General features: G+C 49.3%; 1 protein-coding gene and 1 long non-coding RNA gene across 8 annotated transcripts in view; one reads left to right on the top strand and one right to left on the bottom strand.

Moving 5' to 3' along the window:
• Window positions 1–3,099: 3,099 nt before the first annotated feature.
• LOC140602731 (uncharacterized) lies at window positions 3,100–10,818 on the top strand. The gene is made up of 3 exons (XR_012005618.1): window positions 3,100–3,949; window positions 5,757–5,864; window positions 8,916–10,818. It is a non-coding gene; the product is annotated as an uncharacterized lncRNA (long non-coding RNA).
• A 2,462-nt stretch (window positions 10,819–13,280) lies between these two features.
• The window catches only part of LOC140602730 (ribonuclease 4), a 20,946-nt gene continuing 17,542 nt past the window's right edge, over window positions 13,281–16,684 (bottom strand). For all 7 annotated transcript variants that reach the window (XM_072772694.1, XM_072772693.1, XM_072772691.1 and 4 more), the window contains one exon: window positions 13,281–14,502. In XM_072772694.1, coding sequence (XP_072628795.1) covers window positions 14,042–14,485 — 444 coding nt within the window. In that variant the 5' untranslated portion in view covers window positions 14,486–14,502 and the 3' untranslated portion in view covers window positions 13,281–14,041. The remainder of the gene's footprint in view (window positions 14,503–16,684) is intronic.

Below are 16,684 nucleotides of genomic sequence, written 5' to 3'. Positions count from 1 at the left end.
TTGTGTGACGGTCCCTGTCACTTGGTCATGAGCTCCTGAAGCTGGGCAGCTGGAGACCAGACGGCCCCTTCCAGTCACGCCGCGAGCTGGAGAAAGCATTCTGGAAAGCCCAGACCCACCCGCAGACATCCTTTGGTTGGTCATCACGCTTTCGTAAAATTCCCCTAGTGGGATTGAGTTGGGGCAACTCCTGCGTCTCCCCTTTACCGGGTCACACTGCTGCACACTCACTGCCCTCTGACGCCAGACTGGGGGGTTCTAGACAGGGAATTTGGGACAGTGGCTGGGTCCTACAGTTTAACTCAACTCTGAGGCTCCCTCCCTGGATGTGGGGTCAGCTCCCCCGGCTGACGGGTCAGCCCTGCAAGACTCCCCCATTCAGATGCCAATCCCAGTCCAGCTTGTCACCTGTACTCCGGGCACCTGTGCCTGGCTATCGATCTGACCTTCCCACCAGCCCCTTGTGTGTTGGGTCGACTTGCAGGAGCCGCTCCCAGAACTCAAGGGAACACTGAGGGTTTAGCAGTTTAAGAGAGGATATGATGGGGACAGAGAGCAAGAGGCGGAGAAAGAGATCCGTGGGGTAAGGTCCGAGGGTCCCTCGTGCAGGAGCTGCTGTGTCCAGGCACTTGGGGCACATGCCCTCCCCGGGGGGCTGATGCGGGACAGCCTTAGGGCTCCAGGGTGGCGGCCAGGAGAGATTTCTTGAGAAGTCTTTGGTGCAAAAAAGCTGGTTTTAGTAGCACCCGGGCACAGGCCCCGTGGGCAGGCGGAGCCACACTGAGGCCTGATGGGAGACCCACCAGATACTTTCAAGGTGGAAGGGGGGCTGGGGAGAGAGGAATTCTCTAAGGAATTTTGGAATCTTGTTTTCCAGAACCTTGAAGGGCCAAGCTAGTTTTAGAAAGGGGTCATTGGGGCAGCCCGGGTGGCTTAGCGGTTGGGTGCCTGCCTTCTACTCAGGGCAGGATCCTGGGGTCTGGGGATCGAGTCCCACATCGGGCTCCCTGCGTGGAGCCTGCTTCTCCCTCTGCCTGGGTCTCTGCCTCTCTCTGTGTGTTTCTCATGCATAAATAAATAAAATCTTAAAATTAAAAAAAAAAAAAGAAGAGGTCATTGGTTACTATTTGGTAAAACCTGAGTCATGAGAAGGTGCAGATGGATTCTCCGGGGCCATGTGCTGGGGGTCACACAGCACATAATGTATCTGGGGGCTGGAGATAGAGTCTCCAATGGAATTTTCATATGTTCTAGAAGCTTCACCAGATCCTGGAGGTCAGGCCAAGCGTGCCCTTTGCCCTCAGCAAGGTATTAATATTGAGTCAGCTGAGGCCCGGGAGGAAGGTCACTCTGCTGTGTCAAGGACCCGGCCGCGGGCTGCAGCAAGTGAGGAAGTTTCCTTTTCTATTGCCTTCGTGGCCCACATCGTCGATGTGGCTGCCCCCTGCAAGGCCCCTGAGCCCACTGTCGGGGCTTCTGTAGGGTCTCCTCACGTGCGTAGGCTCAGCCGATGCCTCCACGGAGCCCCTGTGTCCCGCTGGAGGCTGAGGCTGAGGCCGAGGTGGCCGAGCTTTCACTCCGGGCTGCACGTCCCTGGTGCCCCGGCCCAGGCAGGGGCCACCCAGGCCCCCCACCCCCCTCACCGAGCTGCTGCCTTTCCACCCAAGATGCTCCTGGGCTCTCACCACTTAGGGATCGGCCGGGCCTGCGGGCGGCTGCTGGGGCTCCGAGGCCGAGAGCAGTAGGTGTTTGCTGTTGTCTCATGGGGATGATGTTACTTATTTATTTGAGAGAGAGAGAGCAGGAGAGAGGGGCATAAGGAAGAGCAGACGCCCCACGATCAGGGAGCCAGGAGGGGTTCGATCCCAGGACCCTGAGATCATGACCTGAGCTTAAGGCAGATGCTTCACTGACTGAGCCACCCAGGTGCCCCCAGCCTAATTTTCCACCCCAGTCCTTCAATATCTAAACTCACTCCCTGGTCCCAAAACACCGTAACCTCTGTAATATTTCAGTATTTGGGCGAGGCCAGAATGTTCTTAGATCCCAATGCTTTCTCTTGTCTTCATCTATGCTTTCTCTTCATGCAATCCAATAGATCATGGGAGAAATGATCTAGGGCTACAGTGCATTGTTAACCCTATTCCTATTTATTTATATTTATATATTTTTAAAATTTTATTTATTTGTTCTTGATAGACATAGAGACAGAGAGAAGCAGATATAAAGGCAAAGGGAGAACGAGGCTCCATGCCGGGAGCCCAACACGGCACTCTATCCCAGGACTCCAGGATCGCGCCCTGGGCCAAAGGCAGGTGCTACACTGCTGACCCCCCAGGGATCCCCTATTTATTTATATTTAAAACATTAGTTGATCACATATGGAAGCCAATACTAAGGATGTAAGTTGTGTCATTGTCAGCGTTAGAGTCTGTGTGTGAAAGTACCACGGAGGTGCCTGTGGTACCTTCCCGTAAACATAGGCCATGGGTTCAAGGGAAATATGTCAAAGCCCTGGGCAGAGTGGGAGGGATGGAGAACTGTCTTCTCCAAAGTCCCAGGGACACAGGCTGAGACAAGTGGCAGAGGCCCTGGGTCCCTGAGTAACAAAGGTGAACTGAGGCCCAAATGGTTCTCCTGAGGATGTTGGCAAAGGCAACCTAGGTGGCTCCAAGCTGGCAATCACGGGAAAGGGACCCCGAACACACATACTCACAGTCCTTAGAATGCAGGAGAAAGTGATTTTATTGCTGTGAACAGGTGCAAGGAAGCTTGGCCGAAGGTGCAAGAGGAAAACCATGGGGCCTGGGCCGTTCTTGGCCCTCTGCCCTATTGCCTTCCTTCCAATCACACAGAGCTCCCAATCTGAAAAGCATCCAAAGTCTGCTGTCCCTTACTCTCGTCTCACATCTTGGCCCTTTACTTATTTCTTCTATGGGAACCATGGGAATCAACAAAGGAAAGAGAAAGCAGAGACATCATGAGAGAGCCTGGCCCAGGGGGAGGGACCGCAATGGCCACCTTGGTCTTAACCGAAGTGTGTAGGACCCAGCGGGACGGTGTCGTCTAAGTGGACGGGAAGCAGAAGATTGGGAGAGTAGCCTGGCTGCGAGTCGTTACAGGCAACGATGTAGAACTGGTTCTGGTACGTAGTACGGTAGGTGCACTGGGGCCGGCGCCCAGTGAGAAGGCAGTAGTTCATGTTCACCCTCCCTGCGCTCTTGTGGCAGTTTTCCCCACTGGTGGTACAGTTCATGTTGGGCTGTTGACAGGTAGCGAGCACGTTTTTGAGGACTCAACCAGAAAGGTGTTTTTCCCCTTGTATCTGGGAAGCAGATTATTGATCCGAGGCATTTCAGTTCTGCATTGCACCTGATTCGCTCTTAAGTGCTGGGTGTTAAACCACTGAAGGGCGGTGAAGCCTGGAGGCCGAGCAGCAGCTGGAGGCACCGGCCCCCATGATCCCAGCAGCAGCAGGAGCAGAGGCCACGGCCCCGGGGGGACACAGCATCATCCCTCTGGGCAGGAGGAGGAAGGAAAATGAGGGAATCACAGTGGTCAGAGCAATAGGAACAAAATGATCCTTCCCAGCCATTAGGTGCTTATTGTGCCTTTAAGGTTTCCTTGCTCCTTTCTTGATCTTCATTTTATTTCATTCTTTTTTATGCCTTTATTCTTGGTTTCAGAGTGAGCAAGACAGCGGGTCAGAGAGCACCCAAGGGATGGGGGCCGAGGGGGGCTGAGAGGCGCACTCGCCTCTGAGCGGGACCCCACAGCGGGGCTCTGACGGGCTCGGGCTCAGCCCCCCCCCCCCGCAGAGGCAGGCGCTCTCCCGGGGCTCCCCGGGGGTCACGGGGGGTCACCGGCTGGTGGTCGTCACCTCAACTGCCTGCTGCCTTGAGTGTCTGGGTCCCGGAGGTCCTGAGCCTCGCGCGAGGAGGAACAGGAGGTAGGAGGACTGCGCCCCCTGCAGACCCCGGTCCCCTCCCTGTCCTGTCCCCAAGGGACTGACCCTGGGCCCGGCCTCCCTCCCGAGGCCCTGTCCTCCCGCCGGCCGCCCTGGGCCCCGGGTCCCCTCCCGCCTGGGCCACGGCCGCCCTCCTACCAGGTGTCCTGCGAGGCTCCGGCTGTTGCCTAGGCCATGCGCAGCCCCAGACTCTAAGGTCGAGCCTGCTCCCCACCCTGGGGCGGCCTAAGTACCCCGGGGACCTGCACACTTCCTGGGCGGGCCGGGCCTTCCTTCCCCTTCTGCTGCTGCAGGGCCGCGGCCTTGATCTCAGGCTCCAGCACCAGACCCGCCGTGGGACCTTGATGCCACGGTGGCCACGGCCCTGGACCTGGGGTGCGGTGGGGGCCCCCGGCACGGGTTGCCCCCCTGCTCAGGGTCCTGGGCCACGGCCCGGGCTGCCCAGCCTCAGGAGCTCATGACCGAGCGCCAGGGACCCAGGCACATCACAGAGTCATGGTTGAGCTGGGCCGCAGGGAGGAGCGCTGGGCACAGGGCCAGAGCTCCCTGGCCGGGTGATCGCACTCCCGGGTGTCCCTGCAAGGACATGACCCAGAGCTGTGATGGGACACTGCTCTCCAACTTCGTGGCAGCAGGGCCGGGACAACCGAGCAGGGAGTGCCGATGCCTGTGGACTTGGGCACAGAGAGAGAAGGTGCCATCTCCGGACTCCGGGGACTAGGCCGCAGCCTCACGCCAGCACCACCTGCAAAGTCTCGGGTGGAACCGGAGGGGATTGTGTGAAGGGAACAGAAGTCAGCGGGAGGAGGACTATTTTCATATGGTTTCACTCAGATGTGGAAGCCATTTAAAATCCACGTATAGTGTTTTATAATCTAGATTTTCATTTACTAATATCCTCTAAGGATTTCTCAAACCATAGAAATCTTTGAGCGCATCATACAGGGGAGCCTGGTGACGTCACGAATGGTCGTCCCCACTTTACTTAGCCAGGCCCTGAGAGGGTTACGTTTTCCCAACTGTAGCGGTTATGAACCGTGCTTTAATGACTATTCTTCTGTATTTCCTTAAAAAAAGCCTCCCCGATGCATCAAGTCCCCACGGCCACCTCACGCCGGTGGACTGCACACCCCCCAATTATCTCGAGGCACCCACACCACCCCCCATCATGGTTCAAGGAAGCCCTCAGCCTCCTCTCTTGTGCTCACCTCCTTCCCCAAACATACCGAAGCTGCTCCCAGTCTCAACAGGGCAAAGCCACTTTGGGAATCATGCCCTGCCTGCCTGTTGGGCCGCCCGTCGGATAAAAACGCTCTCTTTGATTAAAAACCAGTGTCTCCTCGAGCAGCCCGGGTGGCTCAGAGGTTTAACGCTGCCTTCAGCCCAGGGCGTGATCCTGGAGACCCGGGATCAGGTCCCACATCGGGCTCCCTGCATGGAGCCTGCTTCTCCCTCTGCCTGTGTCTCTGCCTCTCTCTCTATGTCTATCATAAGTAAATAAATAAATTAAAAAAAAAAAAACCTTCTCAGGATTTTAAAATGCAGCAAGTTCACAATAGCACATGTGATAGGAAATGTCTCAGCCCAGAACCAAGAGCGTAGATAGTGGAGCCAGCTCTCCCTCCTCAGGCCCCTCACACCCACTCGCCATCAGGAGTATGGATATGAACTAGAGTGTGGCAGTGGTTTGCAACTATGCATAAGAATATTTATAGAATTAGTATGATTTTTGTTGTTAAAATATTATGAAAAGATCTGTCTTTGATTAAGATCTATGTTCTGGATAAAGCAGACTCCTGTGATGGGCTATCCCATGGGGCCACTAACATCTGGAATTTTGCCAGTCGACCTCTACTTGAAGACAAATTACTCTGAGATCACCAGGCCTAGCTGGTAGGTAAGTTCTGACTAGTTTTAATGGTATTTTTGGTAGTTACGTGCATATGTGTGGTGTTTGTATTTCAGCCCCTAGACCAAAGGCCATAAAAGTGCATGAAAATTTGAGAAAAGCTATTGACCTGCTGTCTAAACATGGAAACAGAACAAGATGCCTTCAAACACTTTCAGTGGGTTCATGGGTTCATGAACTTCTTGAAGTCCTCAGGTTAGAAGCAACTGTTCTAGAAAACTTGATCCCCTTGGTGGATGGACACCAGCTTTTTCATCCTTATATACTAGGGCCTTGAGGAGTGACCCATTATATACTTCCAAGTTGGCAGGAGGTTAGGAATGCATAAATCTCTAAGGAATTTGGAGGCAAGATTTCCAGAACCTTCAGAGGGAAAGCTATTCTTAGGAAAAGTTCATTTATTGTAAGTGCATCTCCCTCTTTAACGCAGAAACAGAGAGATGACTATAAATCACAAGAAATTCTTTTTAAAAATTTACATTCAATTAGCCAACATGTAGTACATCATTGGTTTCAGATGTAGTGTTCAGTAATTCATTAGTTGCATGTCACACCCAGTGCTCATCCCATCACGTGCTCTCCTTAATGGCCGGGACCCCGTTACCCCATCCCCCCAAACACCTCCCCTCCAACAACCCTCAGTTTCTTTCCCATGAGTCTCTCATGGTTTGTCTCCCTCTCTGATTTCTTCCCATTCCATTTTCCCTCCCTTCTCCTATAATCTTCTGTGCTGTTTCTTACATTTTACATATGAGTGAAACCGTGTGATAACTGCCTTTATCTGATTGACTTATTTTGCTCAATATAACACCCTTCAGTTCCATCCACATCGATGTAAATGGTAAGATTTCATCCTTTCTGATGGCTGAGTAATATTCCATTGTATATAGAGACCACGTCTTCTTTTTTTCTTTTTTTAAGATTTTATTTATTCATCCATGAGAGACACAGAGAGAGGCAGAGACACAGGCAGAGGGAGAAGCAGGCTCCCTGTGGGGAGCCTGATGCGGCACTCCATCCTGGGACTCCAGGATCACACCCTGGGCCAAAGGCGGTGCTAAACTGCTGAGCCACCCGGGTGTCCCTAGACCACATCTTCGTTATCCATTCACCTGTCCATGGACATCTGGGCTCTTTCCATAGTTTGGCTATTGTGGACATTGCTGCTATGAACATTGGGGTGCAGGTGCCCCTTTAGAATCACTACATTTGTATCTTTGGGGTGAATACTTAGTAATGTAATTGCTGGGTCATAGGGTAGCTCTGTTTTTAACTTCTTGAGGAATCTTCACACTATTTTTCAGAGTGTCTGCACCAGCTTGCATTCCCACCAACAGTGCAAGAGGGCTCCCCTTGCTCCACATCCTCTCCAACATTTGTTGTTACTTGACTTGTTAATTTTAGCCATTCTCACTGGTGTGAGGTGGTACCTCACTGTGGTTTGATTTGCAGCTCCCTGATGCCAGATGATGTTGAGGTTTTGTCATGTGTCTGTTGGCCATTTGTATGTTTTCTCTGGAAAAATATCCACAAGAAACTCTTATCAATGAAAAAAAGAAAAGAAAACTATTTTCAATGGAGAAGGCATAGACTTAAATATGCATAACAAACTTTATCGTTGTTTTTTAAATTTTATTTTAAATAAATAAAATTTGAGAGAGAGAAAGAACACAAGAGGGGGTAAGGTCAGAGGGAGAAGCAGACTCCTCACTGAGCAAGGACCCTGATGCAGGGCTTGATCCAGACCTGAGCCAAAGGCAGATGTTTAACCAACTGAGCCACCCAGGTGCCCCAAACCACACCATCGTTTGCTTGATTTTCCTGGTAACCTCCCATAATTGGCCTCATCACTCCCATTCCAACGTCTTTCATTGATCTTTAGCTGAAGATGGTATTCAAGGTGGTGGCGTGAGCCATTATGGGGAATTTTACTCAGTTTTTCTGGATATCTCCCACATATACACAGAGAGAGAGAGAGAGGCAGAGATGCAGGCAGAGGGAGAAGCAGGCTCCATGCAGGGAACCCGATGCGGGACTCGATCCCAGGACTCCAGGGTCACACACTGAGCCAAAGGTGGACACTCAACTGCTGAGCCACCCAGGCGTCCCATCTGGTGCACCGTAAAATCCAGCTCAAGTAAAGCATTCCTTAAATAACAGGGAACCATAGGCTGATAACTGACCGGGGGTTGTGTCATGGGCATACCGTGAAGGCGCACACACGAGTTGTGTCTTTCCACAATGTCAGCTTTAGTCAATCATAAAGCAAAGTTAAATCATAATTACAAAGTAGGTTCAGGGAGCCCCCTGGGTGGCTCCGCGGTTTGATGCCTGCCTTCGGACGAGGGCATGATCCTGGGGTCTCAGGATCAAGTCCCGCGTTGGGCTCCCTGCATGGAGCCTGCTTCTCCCTCTGCCTGTGTCTCTGCCTCGATCTCTCTCTCTCTCTCTCTCATGGGTGAATAAATGAAATCTTTTTAAAAAAATATGGTAGGTTGAGGATTCCAAACGCAATGATATTTCACCATGTGGTTAAACTTGGCTTCTCACACAGCAAACAGAGCAGGACATAAGACAAACCACACAACAAAGCAGATAACAGAAGGGTGTAGTAAGTTAACGAACCAAACTTGGGAAGTGAGTCTATGGCCAGACGGTTGAGATAAGGCCTCGGTCAGGCCCAGGTCAGCTCTGGGCACTTAAGCGCTTCTGATTATCTCAGTTCTGTTTGGAGATCAACAGGGCAGAGCCTTTGGGGACAGTTGCTTTTTTAAGTGGTAAGACATAGAGGGGTCAGGTCTGAAGAGTCTGACAGTTTGCTGCCCAAATCCTCCCCTTTCTAAAGGGATTGAATCGGCCTTGAGCTTCTGTAGACCCCTCTGGTTCTGCTTGTCACCAATTCTGGGCTTTCAGGTGATGATGGTCCTGGGAATTTCTCCTGGCTGAAGTACTTTTAACTACCGTGTCATGGCTTGACACAGGCCTCTCCCTGACACAGGCTTCTGCTTGACATGAGAGACTCCATTTTGCCTTCTACAGGTTGTCTCAGATTACACACCATCAATCCAACTACTTTCTAGTGTTTTGGGGTAAAGAAGAAGAATAAAAAGACAGGAATTCTGGGCACCTAGGTTTGAAGGACTTGAAAGATGGCTTTGAGAAAAATTAAGATGGCCTTATATATATATACAGACCTTCCTAACAAGTTCATGTGATCCACGGAAGACCTAAATCAGGTAATGATTCTGTGAAAGTAGAGGGAGGAGACGAGGAGAACTATGGGGGCTCCCGTGTGGAGGGGCAAGCTCAGAAAGAGATCCACGGTTTTGCAAGGCATCACATCTTACTATACTTTGGGACTTGAGTGGGTAATTTTGAGAATTATAGGAAGCAATGCATGTGAAAATATGTTTTTAAACAATAAAGTGTTATGTCGATATAAATTGCCAGTAATATCATCATAAGCTTGTTCTACCCCAGTCATTTCAGTTTGAACTAGTTAATCCAGTGTTTCTGGAATAAGTGTGATAGTCTACTTTTGATGTGGAAGACAAATTGCTGCGAACCCCCAGCCATACATCCATACCTTCAACTGTGAGCTAAGCAAAAAGCTCTACGGCTTCTCTGAAATAAAGCCAGTTAATTAGGAAGCACCTTAAACTGAACTATAGAAACATATCCCTTTATACCTGCAGAGATCAAGCAAGTACAAAGCAGCACAGAAAAGTGAGTTAACCATTGTTCCTGGAGCCGTTTGTTTGGTCTGCTTCCTAGAGTTCTGTCTCCTCACTTCTCTAACAGAAGCTGCTCGGGTTGTGGCTCCTAATTTGAGTTCCTAAAGAGATATTATCTTTTAAATACAAATTTAAAGTCATTTGTTGATTATATTCTTTATTTAAACATTTTCCGTGACTTTAACTTCTTCCTATTAATTCCTTAGGATTTCCCTTTGTTAACCACTATTCAGTGTTTTGGTACAATCATTTCTCAAACCGTAACAGTGATAAATGTCCTCAGGCAGATGATGATAACATATTAGGGTGTCTTACCCTGGACTCCATGGGCTTCCAAGGACTCCATGGATGGAATTTATAGGGTCCATGAACTGGCATGGGGTGTTAACCTCAAAAAATAAAACTAGCAGTTATTTTACCAGCAAAAATGAGCTTATTCGGGAATAGCAGAGAATTGTAATCAGGGATAAGCAGGCTACTATGGCAAAACTATAGGCGAGTCCCTGAACAAAGGAGGGGAACTTTTTCTTTTCTAGAGGAAAGGAAGAAGTACGGAAAGCTGTTATAAACTGAAAGTCCGCTGGCGTTCCCTGGGAGTTGGAAGGATAGTAGCTTTTCTGTTGGCTGGGTTGTGACCGGCTCAATAGGCTGGGCTGTTGCGGAGCCAGGTGGAGAAGCCCACCTTCCTGCTGGGATAGTAGAGCAGCAGGACTTGCCAAGTAGTCTTTTCCTGTTGGATCTGCAGTTGGTATGAGTGGTAGGGCATCAAAGTGCCCCCTGCTGGCCTCCACAGCCCTTCTAAACTAGGTTTCCTTTTATTAATTTTCACAGGGAAATAATGTTAACATCTGTATTTTCACTAACTTGCAACTGAAATGTAACAATTCCTTCATTTTGGGGGGCACCTGGCAGGCTTAGTCGGAAGAGTATGTGACTCTTGATCTTGGGGTCATGAGTTCAAGCCCCACATGGGGTGTAGAGGTGACTTAAATAAATAAAACAAAAAAAAATGTCTTTCTGTTGATGGTCTTTTTGGTTGTTTCCATATCTTGCTACTGCGAACAATGAACATAGGGGTGCGGGTATCTCTTTGATATCTTGGTTTCAGTTCCTTCGTATAAACCCTCAGAAGTGGGATGGCTGGATTATAGGTGGTTCCATTTTTTTTAAGACTTATTTATTTTGAGATGGGGGGAGAGGAGCAGAGAGAGAGCATACATGTACACGTGCAACACAGAGAGAGAGAGAAAAAGAATCCAAAGCAGACTCCCTGCTGAGCATGGAGCCTGACATAGAGCTCGATCTCCTGACCCTGAGATCATGACCTGAGCCAAAATCAAAGTCAGACTCAACCAACTGAGCCACCTAGGCACCCCAGTAGTTCTATTTTTAATTTTTGGAGGAATCTCCATATGGTTTTCCATAATGGCTGCCCTAATTTACATCCCCATCAGTAGTGTACCAGGGTTCTCTTTTCTGCATATCCTCATGTTTAACGTTGGTCTCAGCTATTGGATAGTGATGTCATCACTAGGGATGCCTGAAGGCATGTGCATTGCCCCCCACAGACATTTTCCCAACCAGAGCTGATTCTGTCGCTGGACTGGCCCTTGTGGCTCATATTATGATTGCAAGATATACCTCAGCAACAACCATCAGGGAACTTTGAAAAAACAAGACTTATTATTCATATATTCTGGAAGGTACATGGCACGCCCAAAGCCACATAAGTTCTTGTGTAGAGAAAGAGGGCACAGACTTGGGGCTCTGCCTTTATTAGGGCCTAGGGTGGGATGCCTAAGATTTTGAGGTTTCATGTTTTATTGGTGAATTTAAAACATAAAAGCAGGAATGAAAGCATGGGAAAGGAAAAGCAGGGTCACACAAACGGTCAGGTATCTATCTAGATCACCCAAGGCTGAAAGGGGAACTTCGTGGGCGGGATGGCATGGCTCCTTATCTAGTTGTACAGCTGGCAATATATTTATTTGAGATGGATGTTTTTGAAACAGATTTTGATTGCCTTGGCAATCAAAAGCTTCTTGTCAGGCACTTTACACTCACACCTGTCGTTTCGTTTTTTTATCTTAAATGAGAGTCATCCTATAATAGATGCGTGGTGATATCTCATTGCAGTTTTGACTTGCATTTCCCCGGTGGCTAGTGATGGTGAATGGCATAAACATACAATGGAATGTTATTCAGCCTCAAAAAGGAAGGAAATCCTGTGATTTTGGACATCATAGATGGACCTGGTGGACATTATGTTGAGCGAAATAAACCAGACACAGAAAGACAAATATTGCCTGATCTCACCATATGTGGAATCTACAGTAGTCAGAATCATAGAAGCAGAGTTCAGTGGTGGTTACTAGGGGCTTGGGAGGTAAGGGAATCGGGGAGGTGTTGGCCAAATTTCAGCTGTGCCACTGAATAAATTCTGAGATCCGAGGTGTAGCATAGTGACTGTAGGTATGTTGAAACTCAAAATAGAGTTGCTATGCTAAGCCCCACATCACCAAATTGAGACTTCACGACAGTTTTGGCTCGTTCAGCACTAGTTAGATCATCTGCCGATAGATCCCTGCCATCCCCTGAAGGAAAGTGATCTTGCAACAACTGATCTGCTTTTTTGCCAAGTATAACATCCTTGTTCCTGCTTCCTCCTGCCTATAAACATCTTTCATTTTGTACAGCGCCCTGCAGGTCCTTTCTCTCTGCTAGATTGGATGCCGCTTGATCCATGGATCACTGAATAAAGCCAATAAGACCTTAAAAATTTACTGGGCTTAAGGGGTCCCTGGCTAGTTCAGGTCCTCTTGATCTCTGGTTTGTAGGTTCGAGCCCCACGTTGGGTGTAGAGATTACTAAAAATAAATAAATAAACTTAAAAAAAAGAAAGTCAGGGCAGCCCTGGTGGCACAGCGGTTTAGCGCCGCCTGCAGCCCAGAGTGTGATCCTGGAGACCCGGGATCCTGGAGTCCCACGTCGGGCTCCCTGCATGGAGCCTGCTTCTCCCTCTGCCTGGGTCTCTGCCTTTCTCTCTCTCTCTCTGTGTCTCTATGCATAAATAAATTTTTAAAAACTTTAAAATAAATAAATAAAAAACGAAAGTCATTTGAAAAAATGTACTCAGTTTCATTTTTTTTTAAACAGGTGGCAATACAGTACTATAAGCTCGAAATTTACCGACAGGATAAGTCCTGTTTCTTAGCACACACAGAAAATGCTGCCTATGTACGGTGATAGATTTGTTAATCAGCCCGATTGTAGGGTTTATTTCAGGAAGTATATGTACACCAAATCACTATTTTAAAAAGATTTCTTTCTGTATCTGCTATAACTCAAATGATTCCAGTTTAGTCCTTACACACACACACACACACACACACACACTTACTTTCCTAGCATCTTCCCACATCTCCATTCCCCAATTTGTTTAAAATAGTCAAAGGGAGAAGGAAAGGGTGTGAGAATTGGGAGGGATCGTTCCCCCTCCACACACAGACACAGTGGTTTCTGTGTCATGGTCATGGATCTGGTGGGCATTAGTTTTTGACCAGAGTATATGAGGATACTAAGGTGTGTGCATGCTTATGAACGTAAGAATTAAAAGAGGGTAGGGGGAAAATTATCGCCCCCACAAGAACCACAGCACAGGCTTCTCAGATAACGTACTCTAAGTCCTTTATTACAAGGAAAACATGAAAGATGTTTCAATCAGGAGGAATGAGTGAGTCTTAAATGATCTAGCACATTCTTAATATTCTGACTTGCAAGAGTGATTTAAAAGATGGGAAAGAAAGAAAGGAAAACTCTTGTATCATTTCTCGGTCTTGTCAGACCCCAGCACAACAAGGAGCCCGATTATGCAGATAGAGCTCTCATTTTGCCAGCCTGCATTTCCAAATTTCTAATGCTTCTCCCAACAGCTGACTTTTGGGAATAACAAAAAGCAATTGCTTTCAAAATGCTCCCTGTGGTGAAGTGGAAAAAGCCCTGGATTAGTAGCCAGTTCAACTGGATTTCTGTCTCAGCTTTTCCGCGGATTTCACGGTCTTCCGCAAATCCCTGAACTTTGGGCTCCTACATACAACAGCATCAACAGCATCCCCCAAGTGCGGGGCCATTAAAAGGAGATGATTTAGATGAAAGCACTTTGAAATGCTGTTTAAATCCATATAATGACTGAATTCCAGAGGACAGGCTCTGAGAGCTAGACTGATTAGTATTATAAAAGAAATCAAAAAAGTTGAGTACAGAAAAGCCCAGAGTCATTACAAGTTTACGTCTGCATTTCTCTTTGATACAATTGTACTTAACTGAATGGATTATAAAGAGAAAAAAGTAAAAAGCAGAGGAGACAGAGCTTGGGGCAGCTCCCGTGCACTCCTCGCTGCTATTCAAGACGTAGGCTAAAGGCCAAGGTGTCTATCTGTCAAAGTGCACAGGGAGCTCCGGGTCCCCCTCGCAGGCAATGACCACGTGCCGAGTGCTCGCCGACGCCCGATACCTGCAGTTGGGGGCCCGGGAGCTGCCCGTCTCCCTGCAGTCCGTGACCTTCACTACGCCCTCATGGCAGTTCATCTTGCCATTCTTACACTGGATGTTGGTGGTGCTACAGATACTACGAATGTTCCAGATGTCTTCATGGACGAAGGTGTTGAAGCGCTTGCACTGGCGCGTGGTCATCTTCCGCCTTTGCATCATGACGTTGCAGTAGGTGTCGTTGCCACCCTTCCCCTCAGGGTCCACGTGCTGCCGCAGGAATCGCTGATACATGCGGTCCTGGCCGTCGGCGGGCTGCACCAGCCCCAGCCCCAGCAGGGTCAGCAGCAAGAGCAAGAGCAGAGCGCGGGTCCTCGGCGGGGCCATCACTAGCTCGGAGATGCCTACACGGACATCCAAGAGGCGGGAGAAAGCAAGGTGAAACCCGGGAACAGGGGAGGGGTGCTGAGAGCGGCCGACTGGCCTCGCCCCGACTCGGTCCCCTCTCTGCTTACAGGACTTTGTGTTGACCCCTCTTGATGGTGGGAACAAACATTTGTTTTACAGAGTCAAGCACGCAAACAAACAGAAGCCTCCGGAGCAGCAGCAATGAAAGCACCACACTAGAGACTTCAGAGCTCTGACTAACTGAAGAAAGGACCCCAGGCCCCCGGCTCTAAAATCTGTACTCTCACCACCATCCTGACTCGCCCATCCCGCTTCCTAAATATTCAAGATATGAACCACGTCTATGCTCAGAGTTGCTTCTCTCTAGCAACAGAATTCTTTTATTTAAAGATTTTACATTCGTGACAGACACAGAGAGAGGCAGAGGGAGATGCAGGCTCCCTGCAAGGAGCCCAATGTGGGACTCGATCCCAGGATCCTTCCCAGAACCAAAGGCAGACCCTCAACCACGGAGCCCCCCAGGCGGCCCCTAGCAGCGGGACTGGATCAGGGCTGGTGCTGCCTCGGGCTGTCGGACTGGGACTGGCAGGAAGTGTGACCTTGACCCACAGGGCCCTGGCTGGGACCAGGCCTGTCACAGGGCGGGAGAAATCGTCGCCCATCCAACAGGGAGAGAGCAACCCAGAGTGGCCGGGGCAGCTCCCGGAGGCAGGCAGGCCCAGGCCTGCCGCGCCGCCGAGCCTCCACCGAGCTCCCCGGACAGCTGCGGCCGTGCCACCGTCCCTCTGGGGTGCCGCCTCCTGGAGCCCGACTGAGGCACCGCCTGCACCCGCACTTTGGTGAGGGCCACGGCCAGGATGAGGCAGAACCATCTGCTTGCCCATGGACCCTGCTCCATGCCCCCTCCTGTGTCCACAGCCGCCCTCCAGCGGAGCCCAGAAAGCTGGAAGCTCTAGGCCCCTTGTGGGGCGTCACTGATGGGTGCAATGGCGCCAGGAAAAGGGGAAGCCAAGGGGCAGCGAGCCAAGGCGCTCTGCTCCTCAGCCAGCACTCGAGGGCACAGCTGGCACCCTGGTAATGGCTTCACTGCAGCGCTGTGCTTTGGGTCGTCTTCCCCAGGTCCAAGCCTGGCCTCTCCTCTTGCACAGAGCAGTCGACTTTCTCCCCTCCTGCTCCTTTATGACCGAGCTTGGAGTTCAGCAAGATAACTGGCTACAGAGAAGACTTCACTCACGCAAGAGCAAACCCACGGCGTCGGCCACACCAACCAAATTTAACAAGACACAGCAAAATATTTGCAAGCAGAAGTCCAGTGCAAACATTAATGGGTACAGCCAGGCATAGCAGAAAACCGAATGACCCCAAATCATTGCAACACATTCTTTGTGGTCAGAGCTTGCCCCAAAGGATTTGCTGCTGCACCAGGTTGACTCTCAATAAGAACTAGGTTTTTTTAAAGATTCTATTTATTTATTCATGAGACGCATACACACACACACAGAGAGAGAGAGAGAGAGAGGCAGAGACACAGGCAGAGGGAAAAGCAGGCTCCATGCAGGGAGCCCGATGCGGGACTCGATCCTGGGACCCCAGGGTCATGCCCTGAGCTGAAGGCAGACGCTAAACCACTGAGCCACCTGGGCATCCCAAGAACTAATTCTGATACTGTGACCCCAAACACCTAGCTTTGCCACATTAACTGTATGACCTTGGGGATATTACTTAACCTTCCAGAATATTTTCTCAAAAATAAAACAAGCATCATCATAATCCCTGCCTCTTACAGATGTTATAAAGAATAAGTGATGAAAAAAAAAAAGAATAAGTGATGAAATCCATGTAAAGTGCTTATCACAATGCCTAGCCCATGATAAGTGTTTAGTAAATGTTGGTAGTGATCTTTTCACAATTTCCATTCTTCTTGGTTTCCTCTGCTTCCTTCAATCTGATAAAAAATAATGAATGACTACAGCAAATTGTATATATTTTGGATCCTCTCCCTTTTATTTTTTAGAGTATTTCTATTCCCAAGGAACTACAAGGCTCTTCTTAAGCTGAAATATCTCACCTACTAGAATTTTCTGCTGTGTCTCTAAGAGAAATGTGTCCTCTCCACATTGCATGGAATTTTCTTCCTTGAAATGCCACCATGCCTCGAAGGACTTGACACTTTTGAGG

This window comes from Canis lupus, chromosome 13 (assembly GCF_048164855.1).
Source record: "Canis lupus baileyi chromosome 13, mCanLup2.hap1, whole genome shotgun sequence".
NCBI lineage: Eukaryota > Metazoa > Chordata > Mammalia > Carnivora > Canidae > Canis > Canis lupus.
Note: the sequence above shows the minus strand (reverse complement) of the source record. Positions and strands in the feature narration are given on the sequence as shown.